The 24,924-nt window shown below is 44.5% G+C and overlaps 1 protein-coding gene across 1 annotated transcript in view; it reads right to left on the reverse strand.

Annotated features, from left to right (window-relative positions):
* Positions 1 to 2,838: 2,838 nt before the first annotated feature.
* Positions 2,839 to 24,924, reverse strand: part of Mtpbeta (mitochondrial trifunctional protein beta subunit) — a 34,509-nt gene continuing 12,423 nt past the window's right edge. The window contains exons 4-14 of the mRNA XM_065442533.2: positions 24,461 to 24,492; positions 24,292 to 24,359; positions 22,198 to 22,285; positions 18,346 to 18,533; positions 15,060 to 15,240; positions 12,290 to 12,414; positions 11,505 to 11,632; positions 10,878 to 10,965; positions 10,717 to 10,791; positions 7,477 to 7,641; positions 2,839 to 2,988 (exon numbers count right to left, since the gene is read on the reverse strand). Coding sequence (XP_065298605.2) covers positions 2,950 to 2,988; positions 7,477 to 7,641; positions 10,717 to 10,791; positions 10,878 to 10,965; positions 11,505 to 11,632; positions 12,290 to 12,414; positions 15,060 to 15,240; positions 18,346 to 18,533; positions 22,198 to 22,285; positions 24,292 to 24,359; positions 24,461 to 24,492 — 1,177 coding nt within the window. The 3' untranslated portion in view covers positions 2,839 to 2,949. The remainder of the gene's footprint in view (positions 2,989 to 7,476; positions 7,642 to 10,716; positions 10,792 to 10,877; positions 10,966 to 11,504; positions 11,633 to 12,289; positions 12,415 to 15,059; positions 15,241 to 18,345; positions 18,534 to 22,197; positions 22,286 to 24,291; positions 24,360 to 24,460; positions 24,493 to 24,924) is intronic.

Genomic DNA, 24,924 nt, shown 5'->3' on the forward strand with positions numbered 1-24,924 from the left:
TGTACTGACCCTATACAATGCAAACCTGAATACACGTTGTGCGAAAAATGTGTGAGACAGGTTGGAAGAGTGGGCCGCCGCAGGAACTGTACTTGCGTCTCAGTGAAGCTAATTGAAGCTGCGCGCCGGCAGCAACAGCTGGCAGATGCAAAGCCTCCTTGGCTTCGGCTTCGCCGCCTCGCACTTTCCGTGCTGCTGTGGCTTTCGAGCGGCACGACGCGCCCACAGTAAGAATAAAGTCGTTCTTTATTTTATGGTAAAAATCAGTGGCACGCGCGATGAAAGCACGTGTTGTTCAATCGAGCGGCCGTTTAAGTGTGCAGTTCATCGCGCAGGAGGTTGATCCGGACGAGGTCAAAGAATGAAGCGTGGAACCATAAGCGCGCGGAACGATCATTAAAAGGTGCGCTCCTCACGCCGAGCGATAGTTGGCATTGTTTTGTTGGAAATTTGCCTTCTAAAGTTGCCTTGTGATGTTTTCAACATATTTCAGCTCTGTGGACCATTCGTTCGCGTTCGAACGAAGATGAGAGCAAGTACGTGTCATATCTATATATAGAAACTTGGGACATTGGGTGTCATTTGATGCAGGACTGAGCTAAGCTTCCCTGCTGTTGCCGGCGATCGATTGTTTCTTACCTTCCGCCGAGTCGATCCCGGTGCTGGGGTACGTGCCACGGTAATGCATGAAAACAATCGTAATAGAATCACATTAACCCGCCCAGACCGTTCACTCAAAGCGCACATGTTGTACAAGCGTTATCTGATTCTGCCTAGCTCAAAGAAATATGCCCGTCGCAGCTGGGAATGATGTTAGATCATGCAAAGTAGAAAGTTTTTTTTTGTCTAACTAAAAGCTTATTTTTATTTATTTGGCGTGACCATCGAGAAATAAAGGCCGAACCTAAACCTTCGCGCCAGAACACCTGCGCTTGTACGTCAGTGCGACGTCATGGATTTCAAAGGTTCACGTCCAGACTTGTACGCAACGAATTACATGACTCGGTAGTTCTTTTAATTCATCAGTTACTTTCTGTGTACTCGGTAACGTTCACTGTAATTCAATGAATTTATCAACTATACAAGCTGTAACACCTAGGCAACGCAGCTTTGAACACTTTTCATCTGTCAGATGTTGGCCAACAATTCATTACTTCATATATAACATATCGTCATTTGTACAAACACCATGTGACCACCCCCTCTGTAATGCCGTTAGGGCCTTGCAATAAATCAATATATTTGAGCCAGAGCTGCTATAGCTCTACATAGCGATAGCCACATAGGACGGTGATGTCAGATAGCCAACCACGGACAATTGTTTAAGTTTTTCAGTGGACTCGCCTCATCGAGCACCAGCAATGAAGCATTCTTTCATAGAGGAAATGCCTTATTTAGCGCACATTTAATATGGGAGCAAAGAAGGCGACCGAACAGAGCACTACTAACAAGCATTAAGTTTTACTGCTCGCACAGCAATATATATAGCAAGAGGTGAAAGCGGGAAAACAGATAAATCTGCATGCACATCACTCCCACAACTTATCATTGTAAAACAAGTGTCACGCTAACCATGCCATGTTCTCCTTTCGTAGTTGTGCGAGTACCATGCATTTGTTTTCCACCTTTTGCCTTTAGATATTCCAATTGCTATTGGTTACTTTTTCCTATCTATGCCAAAACCCAAGTGCTGGCACGTTAGTGCAACATCGTGGATTTCAAAAACCATTATTTGGGGAAGGAAAGTTCTCTAGATTGTTAGCTAGATCCCTTGGTTTCTAATAGAGCCCTATACACAGATATGAAAAATTAACTACAGCCAAATGGCTGACATAAAATTCGTGACGTCATATGGCTCTGCTGTCACACTAAGTTGAGGGTGGTGCTGCCGTCAGTTTCTTGTTTCTCTGTGTTTTCCAGCTTATCACCTTCAACTGACAACAAAAATGTGGCTAATGTTGCCAGGGCTATAGTCAAGCTAATAAATTAGTACTAGTAAGCACAGTTTCAAGACGAGACAAGAGAAAGACACTGATGCATAGGACAACTGCTACTCGCAACTAAATTCTATTGTGAAGATTTTGTCCACTTATACACAGCAGACCAGGATTGTGCAAGCGCTCTGTCCTGGTTGCGATTGTGATTGCGCAAGCGCTCTGTCCATCAAGCCCACCAATGCGTCACATCAAGGAGCGTACAAGTTACAGCATCATTTCTAGAAACAGCTTTTCTTTGCTACGCATAGCAACTGACATATCGCTAGTACATACACTCTCTTTCTTTCTAATATGAAATGCGTTTACGATGTCTCTGGCCAAAGCATTGCCACTCCTGTCTAGAATTTGCATACCGGAAAAAATGGCTTACAGGGACAGGATCTACAATGCATAGAAAAATGAAATGAGTGTCAGCTACAGATTGCTCATGCTCCAATGCCCGATTGTTGATGCATCGGCCGGTTTGTCTGATATAAACCTTTCTGCATGTAAGTGGAAAAGAGCAGGAACCATATACACTAGTAGACACGTGATAGGCCACTTTTGCATCTTTATGTTCTTGCTGCGTGAGATGCCAAAGGTCATTTTTTGTGACATTTAGTCAATAATGAAAAATATAAATCCATGTTCCAAAAAAAAAAAACAAGGCTAGCTTTCGCCAATATGACAGGCAATCTTTCCATCAGTGGGATTATCTCTATCCATGTTCTGAATGGTTGTCTGTACCTTTAATATACTGTGGCATAAATCCACAAAGCTTACACCGACATAAACTTCTTTCTCCTTCTTCCTTCATCCTCCCACAAAAACAAAGAAAATAAATATGTCATCCACAAAGGCATCACAGTATATACAAGTTTATTCACATAAGAAAGTTGAAAAAGTGCAAACTATTTAATGGCAGCTTGAAAAGTTGCTTAGGAACGTATATTTTCTTTCACAGGCTTTTGTTTTATTTGTTCGGGTACCTCTCCACGATCATGGCATGACCCTGCAAGCAGACAAGAGATGGACAACATGTTAGTCAGCACAGCCAATGTAAGGTTGGGAGCAAGGTACGAGGCCAAGCTAGTAACTGTTTAATCTTGTTTAAAGAGTACAAAATGAGAGGGCAAAAAACTACTTTTTATCTTTCAAAAGAACGCACACATATACATATAGCGAGTGGTTTTTTTAAAAAGGTCCCAAAATTTTAAAAACTGCCTGTGGCAGATAACACAATTCTAGTTCATGAGCTGGTTTACTTGAAGAAGCGGACATTACTTGGAAAAAAAATTGATATGCCAAATTGATAAATTAACAAGAACATACAATTAATTTTAACTAATTCTTTTATGGCACACAGTATTGCAATTTACTAAACCTAGCTGGTGAGACTGCAAGCCGGATCCACTTGAAACGAATTCTCGAGATGACACCAGTTTTGAGATATTAATTCCTGAACTTTACAGAGAAATGCATTTGTGTTCCAGTTACTTTTGTGCTTCAATGCATAAAGCAACATTTTGTTAAGGAAGTAAGTGGAACGACAGTGCTTTTTTACTGCAAGTTTAACAGCGCATATCTCGTATAAGTGGTGTCATCCACATAATTCTTTTCAAATGGGTATATACGCCTTGCAGTCCCACCCGCTAGAATTTGTAAATTGCAATATGTTCCACAGGGTAATTAGTTAAAAAATTTGTGAACTTCTTTGAATAAGTGGGTTATTCATTTCAATTCTCTGTGCAAGTAATGCCTGCCTCTTCGAGTAGACCAATTCATGAATTAGAACTGTGCTATCTGCCACAGGCAATTTAAAACATTTTGGACCTTCTTTTGAACGTTTTAAAACATTTTCGACACCCTTTTATTTACTGAATGAATCGGCAAATCCCATTTCTATTTTACACAAAAGCAGTGTGGAAGCTGCAATTCTCATCCCGTGACTGATTAGCGCTCACAGCAGCGAAGGCCTCGCAACTTCCTTCACAGCGTGGTTGCCGCGCACGTCTTCACCACACGCACATCTCCATTCTTTTTTCGCCAGTGTTGCCGCCCATTGCGATGTAGACAGTGCTCTTCATACTCGACAGGTTCACACTGAGTAAAAACTAAACTGCTGTTTGCCGCCACCTTTGCGAACAAAACCACGGCCGCTGTTGACGTGCAGCCGATGGGCACCAAATCAAAACGAAACTACTGTTTGCCGCAACCGCCACAGACTAAACTGCAGCTGTTATCGATGCAATCATCTATGTCAACTTCGCAGTCATGAAGGCGTGCGGCAACTGCGGTGCTAAGCGCGGCGGTAAACGCAAGAAGAAAGGCTTTAGAGGCACAAATAGGCATGAAGCGTTCTGCCGTTGTTGTCATTCACAAACGATTTCCACCGACGACTACGGCGATGTGAACTCTGCCGCTTCGTTTTGGTGGGTGTAGCGATGTACGGCCAAATACGTGCTTACTACATCATAATGCTTGCTACGTCAACACATTTTTTACTGAATGAATCAGCGCATCTTGTTTCTATTCTGCACAAAAGCAATGCGGAAGCTGTAATTATATTGTCGTTGCTGATTAGCGCTTGAAGTGATTGAAGTCTAGTGACTTCCTTCACAGCACTGCCGTGGCATGCATTTTAATCTGAGACATGCTTTTCACTACCATGCGCGCATCCCAATTATTTTTTCGCCAGTGAACTAGTCAGCAATAGATTGTCCGTCCATCACAATATAATTGGTGCTCTTCATCCTTTACAGCTTTGCACCGAGTCAAAATGAAACTATCGTTTTCCGCAACTGCTGTGGACAAAACTGCCGCTGCTATCGACACGATCATGGATGGTGACCTTGCTGTTCTGAAGGCACATGGCTGACGCACGCATTGAGTCAAAACAAAACTACCGTGTGCTGCAATAACTGCAGACAAAAATGATACTATTATAGATGCAATTATTGACAGCGACATTGCAGCTTTGAAGACACGCAGCTGAAGCGCGCACCAAGTCAAATAAAAAATAATGTTTGCTGCAATCGCTGTGGACGAAACCCTGGTGGCTATCGAAGCGATCATGAATGATGATTACGAGTTATGAAGACACGCGGCTTATGTGGCAGAAACGCAGTTTTAAAGGCAGAAATTGGCAGGAAGCGTTCTGGTGTTTGTCATTCCAGTAGAATTTCTGCTGATGACTACAGCGATGCGGACTCCGCCACTTCGTTTCGGTTGGATGCTAATGCTGCTTTTGCTTCTTTGCGTCACCCATTTGCAGTGCTCCGTGTTTGCCGAGCTGAGAGAGTTGTCCAAATGCACAGATGTGCAGCCAAATATGTCCGAATTAACGAGAGTTTGACTGCTATACGTAATGCATAAGCCTGCCAGGACCAGAGGGCGAGTCCAAATTATCCTATTTTCTGAATTAACGAAGGCCGAATTAACAAAGTTTTACTGTACTATGATGTTGCACACATAGACAATTAAAGTGTATTACTTATTGCCGCTCATCTACAAGTGCCAGTTTCGCCACTGACAAAACGACTAAATAAGCCAACGTGAGATGTGCAACACTCAAATGCATACATGTGGACACACAGTTGCAGAGAACAGTAAACATTGAAAATAATAATTGAAATATAATTTGTGATAAAAGCCTATAAGGTGCCCAACATTTTCAATGGACAAAAGAATGGTAAAGGGCAAGCCAAAATAGCAGTTGTGGTCCCAATGATGACAAAATGACAACAGTGATGTTGTAGTAGTTTAAACTATGAAGACGCATGAAAACCCTATTCCTCATTCAGTTGGGAGGAACAGGATTTTCCCATTATTGTGACAACTTCAGCCACATGTGGAGATGATTGACTTTTGCATCTCCCACCCCACATTGCTCTCAAACCTCCATAATAATCATCATGATCAGCCTCTTTTATGTCCACTGCAGGACGAAGTCCCCTCCCTGCGATCTCCAATTAGTCCTGCCTTGCGGCAACCGATTCCAACAAGTGCCCGCGAATTTAGGACTTGATCAAGCGTCTTTATAGTTTAAACCACTACTGCACTGACATCCAGCTTCACCGCATAGTACACGCAACAGAGGGAGCCAGTGCCACAGCTGTGCACCTACGACAACTGATGTGCATCTGCATCTGGTGGCACTGTGGCAATGTGCATCTCAATGCTGGTGGCACCAAATGACATGAGTAGCTTGAGCACGAGATGCTGAAGACGCAGTAGATGAAGCTCGGGAATGCATTGTGGGATTATCTGCAAGCTTCAGACCGTGATGCCGTCAGGGGCAAAAAAAGATTGCTTAATACACGCTTTGGTTTGCATCACTGCACCCACAAACAATTTAGACTGCGGATGCATTGGAAAACGTTTGCATGGAGCATCCTTGAGCAGGGAGTTGAACATCCTCGATTACACAGCATAGTCACTCGAGGAACTATTCCTTATAGTTCCGATTTTTATAATTGTAAAGCTACCTTTCCTGCGAGGCAGTTTTCCCAACTAACAGTGTCATCGCTATTTTTTCAGCCGACACGTACAAAGTAGTTTGCTCGCACAACATGGAAAATTTAGATGTGGTTCTCGGGGATGAAAGCATGTGCAAGAGCCCCAGCATGTGCAGGTAGCTAGCACTGCATTTTCATTTGAACAATGGCCGGTGCCGCCATTAGTTGGGCAAAACTTGCAGTGCAGAGAAGTGCACTTGCAAATTAGGGGACTGGCCTATTGTGTACAAAGAGCAATACATTGTCCCGCTATAGTGTGTGTTGAGTCCCTTCTTTTCTCGGAGCTTTTTCAACCACACGTGTGACAAGGTTCTCCTGTGTCATAAGAAACCAACAAACAAAGACACCATAGACAATGTGTAGGAAATTACTTGTACTTACTACCTGAATTAATGAAATGATAAATTAATGGAACTGAAAGTGGATGAAAAAACAACTTGCCGTAGGTGGGGAACGATCCCACATCTTCGCATTACACGTGTGATGCTCTACCAATTGAGCTACCGTGGCACCGTTTCCCCATCCGCTTTCTTGGTTATTTATGCTTTTACTACTAGAACTAACTATGGGAGTGTTAGCTAGTGCCACCGCTCACAAACCTTGACGATGGACATGGAACATCCTTTGTGCCGCAGGCGTCACGAGTATGTGATCTTTTTGGGCGAAGGTAACTGGTGCTACCTGGTAGAGCATCGCACGCGTAATGCAAAGACATGGGATCGTTCCCAACCTGCGGCAAGTTGTTTTTTCATTCACTTTCAATCCCATTAATTTATCATTTCTTTAATTTGATTAGTAGATGCAAGTAATTTTCCCTGTGTTGTCCTCGGTGTGTTTGTTTGTTGGCTCATTATGATATGGTTAATGAAGATTGGGCCCCTCTGGTAACGCCCTTTCTTCAAGGTTCTCCTGTAACACATAACAGACAACAGCAGCAGAGAGAAATCATAACGGTGGCCAGTGCTTGAACAGTGGGAGCTCACATGTCCACCAGCTGCGCAGGCTGCCGTCAGGCCCCACTGCTTGTTCTCGTGGATCAGGCGATTTGCCACGGTGGTCACCAGGCGGATCCCGGTGGCTCCAAACGGGTGGCCCAACGACAGGGACCCTCCCCAGAGGTTGAGTTTTTCCATCGGTGGGCAGCCAACCTGTTTTTTGGAAAGACAAGATCTTGCCATTGGAGGGAACATTCAGCTCAAGACAAACACTAATGTTCGCTCGGCCGCAAAATTATATGGGGCACGCGAGCATGTGGCTGCAACTTGTGGAGCGCCAGTGCCACCAGAGTGGCATTGAAGCAAACCCACCAGGCCAGCGATGCTTAGAGGTGCGGCTTCGTGTCGTCTGCAACAGTGTTTGGGCCCGCCAAGTATACCTTCTGGAATGGTGAAATGAACCTTGCTTTCAGTAGGTTATTACCGTCATGGCAAGACAGCTTTGCATTTGTGCACAGCATGAGAAAGGACGGCGGGTTTCACTGCCTCGAGCCCAGTGCCCTGCGTCATCGACTTTGGCAAACATTTCTACGGGTGCATGTGAACATTGTAGCAGACGACATGAAGCCGCGCCTCCAGGCATCACTGCCCTTATGCAGGTTTGCTTCAATGCATGGCTGCGGCAGCTGCAGGGGCCACTCGCCTGTGTGCCCCACAATATTTCGTGGGTGAGCGTACCGCTGACTTGAGCAGTACTCTGCACTCACAACTAAAGTTTGTCAGAACGTGAAAATTTACATAGCGTGTTCTATTTTATCTGCGAACCAGGTCTGAACCAGGTGTTCCATTTTAAACTTAACTGAAGTTTTAAATATCGCTTGGGGACAATCGTTCTCCTCATGCTGAATTACTCAAGGCCAACATTGCTTGCATGAGAAATGGAAATGCATACCTAGGCAAGCTAAGCCAATAAAGTCCAAACACCATTCATTTATTTATTACTACCTCAAAGGCAGCAGGCATGGGATTTTACACAAAGGATGGGCAGTTGTTTCAGTGAAGTGTGGGTTCTATGACAGGCTTGAAAATACGTGGATCCGAGGGGAGCATGGTGCCGGTGGAAAGGCCACTGCGCATCCAAGGAATTCCACATCAAACAAAATACACATCTTGTTCACGTTTATTTCTGGTTACCGAGAGAACATTCCTCCAAAAAACAAGAAACAAACAAGGAAATGAAAATGGAGTAAAATTAATCAGCATGTGTTTTAATTTATCATTTAGTAATTACTGAACAATTAACAACTGCAAACTACCTCAAACAGAAAAAGAATGGTACTATGGGTTCTGTGTTCAGTGTGCGGCCAACCATGGTGTCCAAGATATACAGCTCTAAAACATGCTATTCTTCGACGGCGTGAACCACACTGATGCCTTGCCTTCGGTGTGATCAGCACCACGTGCGCTGATGCTAATAACCACGCTACTATGACCCAACCTTCTTGGGATTTGTCTGTAAGTGGTTGCAGACAAGATACTACCCATCAGGAATGTTTTCACAATTTTCGAAATGATTTTTGCTGCTGAAACTTTAAAACTTTGAATGAATGAAGTTCACGATTTAACTAAGTTTTTTCGCTGCAAGTACAACTTCGTTATATTGACGTTAGACTGTATATGAATTGAAGCCAGTCAGTTTTCAAGGGACATCAACTCAAAATGAATCTTGAAGCACACACCAGTTTTAAGATGAACAGTGTCAAACTTTCGGCTAAGTGCAAGGTTGTACAACTATTTTTTTTTAAGCAGAACACCTTCTTAGACAGTGGTGAACAAATTGAATTTCATTGCACAATTTGAGAATGTGTACACTTTGACACTGATGCCAGCTCAGAATTCCTAAGAAAGTTGCTCAGCGGGATATGCCATTTACTGTTGCTGGAGCATGACGAGTGACTGGCTTATATAGGCACACGAACTGTCCCATCATTTGGCACATTCCAATCATTCTTCTGGTGAGCCAGTCACAATGATTGGATAAAATTGTTCTTAAATTAAACAATAAATTACAACTACAATTAAAAAAATGCTGCACAATTCAAAGTGCCACTTGAGTCAAAGATGAGCCATTATACACATTAGCCCAAATGTCGATCCCGTGAAACTACATCTCTAAATATACACGAAATGGATAAAAGTGTTTGTCAGGCAACTGCTGGTAAAGATCCTTGACTAAGATCCAAAGATGTTATCGGAAATTAAGTCAGAGAAAGACAACTTCTGTGCGTCAGGTTTCAGAACGAAGTTTCACTTTCTTCGCTGAACTGTTTCAAAGCTGCCCTGTGCTGATATAAACATATTCTGCATGATCTAAAGATCGCAATTTTTAACTGCAGGGTGTTAACATCCTTCGATCGAATCACTTGCCGGCGGCTGCGCAGTGAGTTTCGCGCAACAAGACGGCCAGGAGTCGATCTCGGCATCGTGCTAGCTGCTAGGGTGAACGTTTTCTTTCGTACATCTCAAGAAATTATTTTCATTGAAAGGTGATATTTGCAGGAGTACTGCACAGGTCCCTTGCACGGATAATATTTCTTCTGAAATATTTTAGACATTTCTATGTCAAGCAACAATGACATTTTTATAACTTTCTTTTTTTTTCTGACAAAACTTTTTTTTATAGATATATTTTTTTCAAATTCTTTTCAATAAACATGTTCTTTAGGACTAATACTATCGGAAAGAGAATTTCTTCCTCTTGCATTTGATGCCATACAATATATTAACAAGCCGGCTGTGCGACAGGAAAAAATACCAAGACTACCCAATAACAGCTGCTCTTCGCATGTGCAAGGAAGTGCTAGGACATGCTAACAGATGCAGCTTACAAAATTGCGGTAGTGTCTGTGTTTATTGCAGTGTCACAGAACTGCATGCTTCAATTGTCGGAAACCTTCACACATTTTTTTTAGCAACTCTTGAATAGGATGACCGAGAAACTTCAGCTGCAAATTTTCAGTTGGTTGATTATCTTATGGTAACAATTTAAACTGTGTAGTTTACTGTCCCGAAGAGCTGCACTCTTGGCCATGAGGGAAAGTGACCAGATTAATTTTGACTGCCTTGACTGCACACAAAGCCCAGTACAAAAGAGTGTTTATGCATTGCACCCCATCAGATTGAGGGCATGGTGGGCAGGAATCAAGCCAGCATGCTTGCAATTGGCAGCAGAATACCTTAGTCACGGCACCATTATGGCGAGTCATGGTATTCGTTCGACGTGCTCACCTTCCCAGGCTTTCCCATGTATGTCTTGCCAAAGAAGTCCGAGTCCATGGCCTTCATGTTGGCAAGGATTTGGCCCTGCGCAAGAGGAGGCGTTCGCAAAGCTTGGCCGCTGTACCTCAAAAATTGACACCAAGGAAGCAGTGAACTGTGGCAACACTCACAGCAAACGCCTCGTGGTACTCAAAGACGTCAATGTCCGAAACCTGAAGTCCTTGTTTGGCAAGCACGGTTGGTGTTGCATATGCTGGGCTGGAGCAAGAAGAAAAAGAAACACATTGTGAACACTTCTTGAGGCACTGCTGAAACGGTGCACTGTGCCAATGCTTCATCCTTATATTTCTCTTTTCCCTACTCTGACTTCCATAATTTTTGTTGAGCGGGAATATGTTTCCACATTACCCGATGAAATTTTGATTTCCTGCTTGTTTGTTTCAAAACAGGTGCTTGTTTGTAAGAGTCGTTTGATCTGACAAGGCACTTTGGTAGTGCTGTAGTATGAACTACAAAGGCCTAGTGTATGCGGCAAGAGTTATGTTCACGACACGGCCTCGTGTCTACGACATTAAAAATATGACTCAGAAAGCTCCTCTGTCGAGTATCACGGCTGCCATAACTATACTTTTTACACATCTGAAGCAGGTTAAGTAACAATTCATGCCACACCCGGCCAACATTATATCCTACAACCTCGCAAGGTGTCCCTCCCAGAGCTACTACTGTAAACAGAAGGTAACAATGAGCACGTAAGTAGCCAACACAAGAAACTGTCGATGCCACACTTAACTCACCCAAGAAGCAACTGGTCCTTGGGATCTTGAGCAACATAGACGTAACTGCGGAGGTAGGCCTTGGGCTTGAATCCCATGGCCAGTGCCTTTTCTTCGGACATGATCAGGGCTGCAGAGGCGCCATCTGTCTACAAGGGTACAAAACATAGAGTCCCTTTACTGCCCGCACAAAGATGTAAACCCCGCATGTTTTGAGCGACACTAAAAACACAAGTGTCCACAGAAGCAACAGTGACGGAACGCACTCCTAGAAACTTTCTCAGCATTTCTCGTGTGCCAAGAGATGCCCATGCGCTCCTCTGAATGTGTGCGGGCTAGCAGTTCTTTAACTGACATGATTTCCCTCATGGACATATAGAGTCATAGACATAGTCGTATAGACTAATATAGAGTCCTTGTCATGAGGAATTATTCTATAAAAGCATGAATCTCGGGAAAGAACAGCTTTAAGCCCATGCTTCAAGAGCAGTTGCTGCAAATTACAATTGACGCCATGTGTGCCAAGTGAGTGTCATCGGAAAACTTTATTTCTGCAAGGCACCACTTTGCAGTTTATAGTCATTGCACTTTCGCTTTTGCACGACTTGCACTCAGTGTGTCGGATTGTGTCATGACTGTTTAGTTTCGAATGCTGCAGCTAGCATGATGAGCCCGCCGTTTTCAAAGGTATCAACAACAATTACGAAGCATTGCCTGTGCAGCATAGGATGGTAAAAAAAAAAAGAAAGTTGCAACATGAGACGAAAATGGCTGGGCACGGAGGCTACTAAACTGCCACTCCTTACCAGAAATGAGGAGTTGGCAGCGGTGACAGTCCCATGGGGCTTGATGAAAGCGGGCTTCAACTTTGCCATCTGGTCCAATGTCGACACTCTGATACCATTGTCCGCAGCTACAGGTGCAGACTCCCCTGGGAAGAGAGCACAGCAGCAACGAAATCTGTGAGCGACTATGTAACTTTGAAAGACACAGTCAGGTCCAACTTGCATTAGAACTGGGCAGTGCAAAGCATTTCTACTTAACGCATGCTGTAATTTCTGGCTAAGCGCTTGCAGTCACCTGCACACTGCTTTTATGGCCCTCAGTCTATCCCATGGCCGTAATGGCAGACGTGATCACCAATGAGCCACTCAATAACTGACGAACTTTATGCGATGGTTTTAGCAAATTTTGACCATGGTAACACGGCTTTGGACATTAGGCCTTGTCAGCGCTGCTTCACGCCAGGTGCTGGCAATAGACGTGGTTTGATAGCTGAGAAATGACTTTGCCAAGGAAAGCCAGGATACGAGAGACAACTCAAATGGCACAATTTTAAAATGTTTTCAACATTGTGTGGGCGAATGATATCAGAAAAAAATTCACCGACGATTACGATACTCTTTAATGCGAGATTTGAGCACAGCTCTATACGTGTTCTTATTTCATGACATAGTGGCTGGCATGGATAATCTGTCTCCAGTGTGACATGAATGCCTCGTCAATTGGTAGATCACGACAAAGAGCACGTGGATGACACACGGGCGTGATTCACAGCCACCGCCGCAGACAGACCTCCGCTCATGCAGCATGTTGTTTCCATGTAAAATATTGTGCGATGCGCTCACTGCGTGCCGTCAGTCAACAGATGACAGCACACTCCTCTGGCGCCATCTTGCAGCGGTCGTTGCAGGTCTTGAGCCGCACTATGCTGTTCTTCTCCAGCTTTCACCATACCCTCCTCCACTTTCCACCTCATGGTTCCGCTGCACCCTCCTCTTCACATTTTTCCTCACGCCTCTTTGCTTTCGCCAATTTTTTCATCCTCTCCTGCACTCCGCATTCGCTCTTATCTTTTGCTGTGCTCGTTCGCTCGGTTACGCAGTAGGACAACACTGACGCTTGCCTCAGAGCTGCAATCTAAAATTGATCTAGAAGTTGTACGGAATCCAAAGCTTCGAAAATTGAAAAATCGGGCGGCAGCAGCATGGTGGCACAGTGGTGGCTTTCGTTTTTGGCTTGCCTTGGCTATGAGCTGTCAATGGCAATGTCGCTTGCTCCCCGAAACCAAACTGGTTCTACAATTTCAAATTGATATTTGTTCGTTATAAATAATGAGAAAATTCCAAAAAGCGAAATTTGATCTGAAGTGCATACCGAATAGCATAAAATTAGGTCGGTTGTTATAAAATATTGAAGATTTGCCTGACCTTAAGCTGTTGTCTTCTTACTCAAAATTACTTTTTACCCAACACAGTAAATTTAGCACTGACACACACAAAGCACGGCTATGCTCATTACAGAGGTTTGCTCTTTGGCTTATTGCAGCTGTCTTTAGTAATCGAAAGGCCCTATTTCTATTCTTTTTCACATGCAGAATGTGAGAAGCCATGAAGAATTTCTGATACAGTTGAATACTGTGCTTTTGTGCATATAGCCTAAAAATCAAAGAATGTAGCTAACAGGCAAGGATGCAAGTCCCACACGAGTTCTGCCTCCCCGATCCTAGCTTCACGACAATGTACTAGGGAATGATTCAAAGCAATCACTAAAGCAAATGCTCACCGCTGTGAATCCACACCGTGCTTCAACAGTGGGCAGCAGTGGCAATGATTAAACACACAATACACAATTGTTCTGGGAGCTGTGCCTTATGGAAACAAACAGCTGCATAAAGTTTACAGCGGGTTATGCCTACAATTCTTTACTCCCCTTTCTTTAAGAGTTCTAATTTAGGGAGAGGTGGTGGTGGGTTTCATATACAGGGGTGGGTTATATGCATGGAACGTGGTAACAAGAGAAAATTCAGCAAAAGAAAAGTTGGAAAACGTCATAAAAGGACTTGGGATTTAAACAGACCCTGCAATACCTTTTATGCAAGGTCTCATATAAGTGGAGGTGTAGACAAGGTGCTGTTCTTGCTGCACGCTCTCAAGGTTCCCCTTGACAGTTATCATCGTCAGTGCATGATCATGGTTGGCGTCCTTTTTACTTAATGTCATGCTCCTTCCCGACCAGATGGGCTTCCGTCAAAACCTCGATTTCAAAATAGCTCCTTCCATTAGTGGTGTACACGAGCTCCAGGCGACCCTAGAGCCCATACCCAACCCAATCCATAGGCTGGGCTCGGGCAGCCCAACGTCATTTTAGCATTGCACTGAGCTTGACTCGAGCCCGGTCAGTGCTGTCTAGTGACTAAAAAAACTTATTAACCACGTTCGAAAACGCTGCAGGATCCCTTTAAAGGGTCAAGGAACCAAGGTATTATTATTATTTGTTTTGCACACATATACACAGGTAACAGGAAAGGGATAGCGAGGAGCAGGCTGGCAACTGCCACCGGAAGGGGCACAACGCCTGCCTACTCTTCTGAAGGGAGGCGACAGCAAACACAGAAATGGAAGATAGGAAGGAGGGGTAGCAGCATGCTGTGAAACACTCGATAACCACCGAACATGAACTGCAAGAACAAGACAGCTAGATGAGACGCCGACAAATATAAGTGAGACACTGAGAAGGCACGGAAGAGTTTTAGCTATGAATCTCGTCAATGCTGCTCTGATGCAAGGAACCTACCTGGCACAGACACGGGCATGATGTCAGACAGCAATCCCTGCTTGGCGGCCTTGTCTGCGAGGGTGTGGGACCGCAGGGCGTACTCGTCCTGCTCTCGACGGCTCACACCAAATGCAGCGGCCAGCCGGTCACCCGAATGACCCATCACCTCCTTGCTTGTGAACTCAGAAACTGATGGAAGCTGCATCATTGAATGCAACATGAAAGCATGACTACTCTGTTTGGCAAATTTCATCATTGTAAATTGAGCAAAAGCTTGTAATTCACACCTGAACAATCGAAATTTTGGATAAATTGACCTAACTAGCACAGTCCAGTTAAGCTCCATAGAACTGCATGTATTAAAAAGCTGGCTGATTTTCACGTTAATTGGGTTCGCCACGGATAATTAAAAACCCTGTGGCTGGCTTCTGGCTTGCACTGGCAGTCACCTTCCCAGCTAAGTGACGGGTGGCACGACATGCTAATCACCATTGACCATGCCCCAGGGACAGCTCCTTCAGATCTCAAAGGCTATGCTTTTGTGGAGCACATGCATCGGAAGAGATTAAAGGAGCTGGAATCATGTCGGGGCCGCCGCATACTTATGTATGTTTTCGCAAACGGTCAGTTGCATTGACATCAACAACGGGGCAAGCAGCCGATGTGGCGCGACACATCCTCCGCATTGGCCAACTCGCTAGTCACAAAGGTGGCGCAAGCGAGATAATCTGCGGCGTTTTTTATTTGCTTTGTTGTGTCAGTGCCCTGTTGTCTGTGTTGTGGGACATTTCTGTCGTGGCAACCAGACCTAAACTGCGCGCATGCTGCCATGTCTTTGTAACACAGCAAGTATCAGGGACTAGTGGACCCGATGAGAATGAGTGCATTCCAGTTCCGGTACAGACCTCAAATCTGCTAGCAACACGACAGTGCATTGCTGAAGATACCCTATTTGTGGCTTCTATTGGCACACTCGTGTTATCAGCGAGTTATGTTCCGTGCGCTTAATCGAATGCATCCTGAGCCTGTGTGTGTGGCACGTAATCTCGCTTATAACGCCAGCAGAAGGTGCGTTTATTTGTGGGCAGATGCTCACACACTGCTGTTAACAGATCTGAGGTCTGCACATTAAGTGTTGAGCGACATGGACGTCGCAGGCTACGCAAGTGTGGACAGCTGTGCCACGGTCAGTGGTGCAGTCACAGACAATGACATCACCGGCCAAGTAGTCAGCGATGCCCTCGCAGGGGGTGATTGACGAGAAAAAGCACTGGTGCAATCTTTGTTATTGCATGTGATGGAAGAACTAAGTTGCACACGACTGCTAACACAGTTTTGAAGAGGATAAGAAAGATGCTTTCCGCCAAATTCTAGCTCTTGAAAATAAGCTTACAGCAATCTCTTTCAGAGAGATAAAAAAAACAATCGCAGATTTCTTTCGTACATAAGAAAGTGATTAGTTCAAATTAAGAGCCTCGTTGGTACGATCTTGTTCTGTATGATTTCCCGGCGCTTTCCAGTACAGCTGCACTTGTGCTCCAGGATCTTTTGACAGCAATACTTTGTACATTACCAAACTGCCATCAGACACATTTTAGGGCCACTAGATGTAATGTGAACAAGAAAACGTGCGAGGTAGGCGCAACTGAGAGCAGTAGGAGCCTGCCATTGCAGCTTGCTCGCAGTATTCGCCTGCGCACGTCACGTGAATCACTTTCCTATAATAATTATTAGAGGGAACTCTAGCACTGCGATCAATCAGCCACCATGTGAATGATAGTACAGAGATTTCTCTGATCTTCGTGCCTGTAGCTTTGTTTACTACAATGTACCTGCCTATATTAGTTCAAATTTCAAAGCAGTTCTACTTACATAAACTCGGAAGGTAAATAAACTGCAAACATGCAAAACTGTTACTAATTGCAGCGGTTCTGCCCTGTCGAGGTGGCCAATTCAAAACGCGGCAAGCACCTAAGCATGTTGGCTTGCCCGTGAGAAATGTTCAAGTAAAGGTTTTTCTATGCCGCTTGTCGACGCATCTGTCCGAGGTGCAGTGGTTTCAATATCGGGCTTCTGTGCAAGAGGTCCTGCATTCGAACCCTGCCATCGGAGAATTTTATGTATATTTAAAATGCAGTGCTTTAAAATCATCAGTGTGCATAGTTCCGAAGATGTTCAAAGCCAGAAGGATGAAGTTTGGACAAATCCATCTACTAACCATCATTCCCCTGCTGGCTGAGCTGCGTTGCTTGCAGCTCCTGGGGACACCAGAGCCAGAATTACCTCTGGTAACCATTGTAAGAAACTTGAAAAAGTCAGCACTCAGTTTCCTCTTCAGATACCGGTAAATCTCGTGGGTTGTGCCCGCTTGTCCTTGGCTGACAAAGCGCTTGTGGAGATGTCGTTTTCTTCCCCTTCTTTTCATTTTTATTTTGCAGTTATCGCTAGTGTCATAGCGCTTGGCACGGAATCCCCCCCCCCTTTTTCTTTATTTAATGCTTTGGGAGACGTTCCATCTTTGGGTGTGTTTGTGCGGCTTTGCATTTGTGTGCTCGGTGTTCCCTCCTTCACCTTTGCGAGGGCCAAGTGGCTCGTTGACACTCTTTGCAACTGTATATGGAGACGACGTCACTCTTGCACAAATCCAAGCAAATCTGATCACCTCCAAGCATAGTACGAGGCAGGCCATTATTAGAGATTTTTTTAAGCTGCTCTAAGCCTAACAGATTTTAAGTTTTTTTTTTTGGCTGAATGAATTTTTCGGATTGTTGAATTCTTCAGACTATCTTTCGGTCCCTGCGAGGTCCGGAAAATCGATCGGCGACTGTAGTTGGGTGCCCTGTTTGTGCATCTTTTCTCATATTCTACAAACAATTGCAGAAAACTCAATTATTATTATTATTTTTTCTACTTCTGTGAACTGAAAGAGACACGACCCAACTCAGTTTTCCAGCAGACGCCGACCCTTTCTTCCCCACAAAGACGTAAGCTGACACTACGGAGTCCTGCTCGGCTCTGGTCTGACCCACCCACGGGTTTGGTAACTTCAGTATGTGCCTCACAAAATGATACTGTTAAAAAGCATGGGCACCAGTGTGGCAATGAGGCCACCTTAATATGTAAGCTTCAAGTACAAGTTTATAAAAATACTGCTTATGTGGCTGAACTGAACTCGAAGTGACCTGTGTAACAGGAGGCAGGATGCATTCAGCTGAACAACCGTTAAATTTGTCACTTGCCGTTGTGTTTAACAACACTTGAAAGCGTCTGTGTAACGTGGATATAAAGGTGTCGCCAAACTTGCCTCCGGCAAAAGCATGCTTGGCCGGAACTTGGCAAAGAGAGCAAGCTTCTGCATGGGAGTCTTGGCCTTGTTGGCCGACAGGAGCAGCTTGCGCAGTTTCCGACTCAGGCGGATGGGAACGTCCGAGAGGAACTCCACTCCGCCAGCAATGCCCACGTCAATGGCACCGGATGAAATGAGTCCCATCACTGCAAGTGACAAGGAGAATGACTGTGATGTATGTGCAGCCCATCAAAAAGCTTCCCTTGGGGCTACTGTTGACATTGCTATTGGAAAAGTGGCTGGTTTTATAATGGGTATTCCGATTTTTTTTCATGTAGAGAATTTCTAAAAATCGCTTGCTAAAGGTAGCAAATTCTGGTCCTTGAGCCAAATGACTTAAGAAGGCGCATTACTTGCACAATAAAATGAAATGAATAATCAACTCACTAACTCAACATCACTGATTAAGTTTCTAACTAATCACTTCGCAGTACATATTGCAATTTATTAATTGCAGCTGGCAACCCAATTAAAATGAATTCTCAGGTTGACACCTGGTTTTAGATGTTCATTCCCAAACAATGAAATACATTAGCATTTCAGTTACTTTTGTGCTTTAATGTATAAAATCGCGTTTTGTCAGAAAAGTAAGGCGAGTAACAGGGTATTCTTGCTGCAAGTCTGACGGCGCATATCCGGAAAACGGTGCCATCTTCAGAATTCGTTCCGAATGCATACGCCTTGTGAACTTGCCGACTACAATTGCAGATTACAGTACGTGCTGCAAAGTAATTCTTAATTAGTTAATAACTTATTCAGTGACAATATAATAATTTGTCAATTACGCATTTCCATTTTAGTTTGCACATACTGTAATGTCCACCTGTTTCAGCAACCCTGTTCAAGGACTAGAATTCTACTACCTGCCACAGGCAATTTTAAAAAATTCTATACTAAAACACCTGGTATAGGTAGGGAGGTTAAAATGCCCTAACCTAAGTACAGAATTGCAAATTCTTTTATGGCTCTTTTTATTGATACTTTTGCATTAATACTTACACAGAATGTAATTGACAGTGTAGTTATACCTGTTCTTGCACTACGTCACTTCGCTTTGTCCCTGTCTTTGCTTTCTGTTATTTACATCACGATTTCTTTAAACCTTGTCCAGTTTTCTCTACCCTCCATATAGAAAAATTTATAAAACCCGAAAGCAGCTACATCTACCTCAAGCAATCCCCCTCCGTCCGTTAGTGAAGGCAATAGCTGCAACAACCATCCATCAAAACGACAAGAAACTGTAAGCCTATGTTACATTGCTACTTCGAAGCACCGACGCATGCTGTGTAGTCAATGAAGTGCATCACAAATAGCACTGTCAGTGGCGTCACGTCCATTTTCCTTTTCAAGCGTTCGGTGACATCGACTACGACTGCCAAAGAGGGTCATTTCGAATGGCGTAAGAAACTGCCCGTTCCACCTGAAGGGCGAAGCACTTAAAGCCAAAGCAAAGTTTAGTGTTGCACTGATGGCGCCTCAGAAGGCCGGCGCAATGAGAAGCGATGCCAGTGGCAATGCAGGCGTCGTGCCTCGGTGGTATACATGATGAGATTGAAGGAAAACCGTCGTGTTTGTGAGCTCCTGGAGAGAGGATATGGATTGACGTTTACCGACCGTCTTGCACGGACCGAACCAAAACATGCGCCACGGTGCGGTACACACACCTCAGCCGGAACACTAATGTGTGTGCAGACAACAATCATGACAGCATCGGAAGCCACAATGCTGTGGAGTGTAATGGCGAGACCGCTCGACTTCGGTAGAAAGATTGCATAGACATGCAAGTGCATTGCATGTCTATGCAGACCGTCTATGCATGTCTATGCAGACCACATGTGCGGCCCGCACACATGCATTGGTGCTGAAGCATAACATTGGCGGCAATGCCAACGGCCAAGTGCACCCCAGCCATTTTATAACTGCCATCGCAATAAAAAGAGCACGGGAGCCATTTCAGCTGAACAGAATTCAAGCTGCGTGTCACTCACTCACTTGCCAAGCCCGAGAATGCGGGATCAGATCCCGAATTTCGATGGGGGCCATTTTAGTAAGTCACTTTTTAAATTAGTATTTATATAATTGTCCCCTATGATAACAGTTACTGTTGACTGCTGTAAGTGAAGCAATAGATCCAGTGTCACATTGGTGACAGCCTAAAGTTGTTTTTTCCCATTTCTTTTTTTTACCCGGCAGTGGCCACAACAAAATGAACAAAAGTGAGTCGCACAGGGATGGGATGTAGGAGCGGTATACTACCGTCAGAACCAGTGCTCGTGGTTCTGAAGTCCTGGATAGCTCCTTCGGTGCATTGGGAGCACCGTTTACGTTTCTGTTGCACACACAGCTTAAAAGGGTGGCTGCCGCTTGTGCAAATCGCACCCGAAACACAGCTGCTCGTTCACTGACCGCCTTAATGAAGGAAAGCAGTGAACGGTGTGCGTTCATCATCCCGGCAAGAGCCGCTCGAGCTTTTCAGCACAACCACTTGACAAGTGACCCCAGCCTGACAACTGTGGTTACATAAATGCAGTGCACAGAACGGGACAAGAAAGTCACACGTGTGCACGCACGCACGCGCACACACACACACAAACACACACACACAGATGCTTGTCTCACTTTCTTCTCCCATTCTATGTGCTGTCTTCGATTTTTTATTCTAGTAATATGTGCCACTAGCCGAACAGCAAACTCTCATAAATGCAGTGTTAAGGCTACAGAATAAAGATTGAAAAGGCTGCTTAATGCAATTTTCAAAGGAGTACTGAGAAAAAATTTGTCTCCTGTTTTCTTTATTAGATAGCTGTAAACCACGTAACTTTGCTATGAAGACTCAGCTCCCTGAGAGCGCAACAAATAATTTTGTTAATTTTTAATGTGACCAGTTCAAAATGAGCACTAAGTGCAACACACCTTCGGACCTGCAAAGGGAGACAATGTCACTGAAACTTGATGTGGCAGAGTGATGGTACCAGACACCACTGATGTGGACAAACACAGTGTAGCCATACTGTAAAAAAGCCACGCTCGTTTGGTGGGACAAGAAGGAAGAAACGTCCCTCTGTGGATCCAAGAGAAAGGGCCAACTTGGCCGCTTCCAGTGATGCGACCATTGGATGACCTACAACCACCGCATTGGGCCGACTAGTGGCTAGTTGAGTTGTTTGTGATATCACGTGACCACCACTTCCACTTTTGGTGACATGACCACCTCCCCTTTTGGTGACATGTATGTATTCCTCTTTCATGTTCAAAACCACATTGCACTTGGCATGCACTTTGACCTGGTTGTGTTAAAAGGTAACATAATTACTTGTTGCGCTCCTGAGGAACTGAGACCTTGAACTACAATTATGGAGTCAATTGCTACATAAAAAATGAAGTGAGACGTAAATTGTTTGTGTCTGCACTACTTTAAGTATCACTTAGCAGAACAGCTGCAAGTTTTTCCCAGCAGAATAACTAAAAAAGTCAAGATTAAAAGAAAAATTTGGCACAAGAGCTAACTCCTCCCTTATAAGACAGTTACTACTGAAACCCAACAAAATGAAGTGCATTGCGAACATCATAGGAAAAAAAAAAAGAACTGCTGGGTACAACATGTTAGGTGTACATCTAATAGTAGCAAGAAAATAACATATCATTGAGGTCTTTGCGCCAAAACTGAGCTGTAATCAGTCCTGAAATACACTAATTTGATGCTCCCTTTAACAGTGGGCCATAATGCACAAATATATATTTCAAAGCAAGCCCATGACAAGGAGGGCCACATCTTCAAGAACATGCAGAAAACTGCCTGGTCCTCCTCACCCGTGGTAATTGCCTGGTTCGAAGAGATGCACGCCATGGTGACCGTGTGGCAGGGGGTTCGGTCCGAAAACCCAGCACACAGCGCAGCCTGAAATGAACGCATACTGTACTCAACATACCGTATTCAGTAACTACAGCTAAATGTTTATAGCATTAATGTTCCCACATGATTCTACTTCAACAATAACCTTTAGCTACGTCAAAGTTCATAACAAAAATCTTCAACTCCTTCCATGCAGTGCAATTATCCCAAATTCTGACCAAAAATGAATTATTTTGTAGAACCCTAGTTGTCAACATGTTTTGCCACCTCAGAAAGAATCAATTTGCTTTTGCTTGTACTGCTGCATGGATTATGTGCTGCCATCTACCAAAAGCCTGACTAAACACCAAGACAACGGTTGACATCCTCTATCGGCGTGTGAATATCGTCGACACAACGTGCAAATCCCCGCCCTGTTTCTGTACAGTGTTCAGAAACTTAAATGTGAGCAATTTCGAAACAACTTCAATGCCTTGTGACGGCAATGCCTGCTGCTGCTGCTGCAAGCCGGCACACAGGATGTCACGGCAGTCGGCGTGCAGCCCCACGTATGACAACATGCAGCCACTGGGCACTCACAACCCTCCAGGAAAACAAGCATGATGCCAGCGCGCACAGGCAAACATGAACACATGACACTCGATGACTGCAGACGCTCGCTGTCAAAACGCTGGCATGAGCAACTGCGGCAGCAGCAATGAGTGAAGTGACCTTTGTGCTGTGTATCACTTCAACGCAAACAGCGGCGAGAAAGCAGCATGCACAAAGGTATGAGCCATCTGCAGATCGCATTTAAGATACGGAATGCGCGAAACCACGCAAAGTATGCATTGCTGGCGGAGTAGAAGCTACCCTCCCCTCCTCCCTCCCACGCTGCCTCCCCACCTTCCTCCATTTTGTGTGCGAGACTGAGCCGTGATCGTCAGTTCCCCTTGCGCCCGGTCGTGAAATACGCAGTTGCTGCCAAAGCCCAACGCCCCTCTCTCCCATCCTCCCACGGCCTTTCACACAATGGAAGACAGTGTGTTTACTGTCTGCCTTCCTCCCTGGCGTGCGCCAGATTGAGCTGCAATCGTCCACTCCCTTCGCGTGCTCTCACTCGCACATGCAGCACAAGGCGTTTGGCGATGGTGTTATTGTCCTTTAACTTTATGTGGAACAGCACGGCGACGGCAAAAATGCGCCTGGAGTGTCCATATAATTGCTGCCACAATAAATAAAAGAGCAACATCGTTGAGAATGACTTTGCACTTTTGGAGTGCCCCCTATATCAGACCAGTTGGAATTTCGTCCCACACCATCATGACTAAGTTTACAACCCCACTAAGCGAAGTAGACCGGCGTCTCAACTTTTTTCAAGCAACACCTCAAACGTTTGGAACCTGCTTCACCTGTACGATCTCCGCAGTTAAGGGACATTCTCGCTTCTGTATGTGTCTTGATAAAATTGACAACATTTTTCCCCACCACACGGCATTGACCTTTCTGCACATTGGCATTATCTGGCAGTTGCAGCTAAACTGCATCTTCAAATTTAGGACCCCCCTCTCCCAACTTTGGTACATTAAGGTATCGGCTTACATTCGAGCAAATACAGAAAAATTGGTAAAATGTACTGTAAAAAAACAACCGATTAAAAAAAATGCATTTCAATAAACGTAGTCAGTCCAATTTTATTGACTTTTCTTACACAAGAATACACTGGCGTGTTTTGGCACAAACCAGTTGGGACTTATTTGCAAGTGAGTGGCACCCTCTCTGTGTAGGCCTATAATTCGAAGCAAACAGCAGTGCTCAGCGGATCCTGTCTTTCATCAGCGATTTAAATTGCAACATTGTGCTAACCTTCAGTAATGATTTCGTCTGCAACTAAGTAATCCGTTCACATAAAAGGAATGTGGCAAGGTGTCTAGATAAGTAGTCAAACAGCCTAGAGTGACTTAATGTTTTGCCCTTCCACGTCCCTGTAATGGTCTACGCGTGAACTGCAGAAATGAAAGATAATAAAGCAGTCCTTTGACTCAGCAGCAATGAAATGGGAAAGAACTTGCCTCCCTGGCAACATTGCACGTTGTTGGCTCAGCTATAACGCTGCCCGAAACAATGTACTGGATCGATTCTGCAGGCAAAAAAAAAAAAAAAAACACAGAATGAAATAACTGCACGCAGCACAGGGTAAGGTAAGAGAAAATTCTAAAACGAGGTCGTCGTAGCTCCTACCTTTGGGAATGCCAGTCTTTCTCAGCAGATTTCTGCAACCAAATGACACGAATCAAGCAAAACAAGACGTGCATAATGGGGAAATTCATGGCAGCTAACACAAGGCCGTACGGACAAAGCTGTTTAGATTGAACTCCAGAAAAACTGCCTCTGGATTCGATTTAGCATGCAATTCGTTACAAAGCTCTACAAAATTTGAACCCCCCCCCCCCCCCCCCTACAACCCAACGCAATTATGTGTCGACTGTGCCCTAACAGGCTGGAATGTAAAACTTCTCTAGCTACTTCCCTTACTTTGTCGAGATATGCGTTGAATATTTATCAGCAGTTTAAAAAGCACAAAAAAATCTTGTTGACAGCACGGGTCTGCAACCTAATGTCTTCCTGAAGGTGGGGGTGCCTTGCAATATTGATTACACGTATAAGATGCGCTCGCACACATCTGGAATAGATGACCTGCATAC

This window comes from Dermacentor albipictus, chromosome 6 (genome assembly GCF_038994185.2).
Source record: "Dermacentor albipictus isolate Rhodes 1998 colony chromosome 6, USDA_Dalb.pri_finalv2, whole genome shotgun sequence".
Classification (NCBI taxonomy): domain Eukaryota; kingdom Metazoa; phylum Arthropoda; class Arachnida; order Ixodida; family Ixodidae; genus Dermacentor; species Dermacentor albipictus.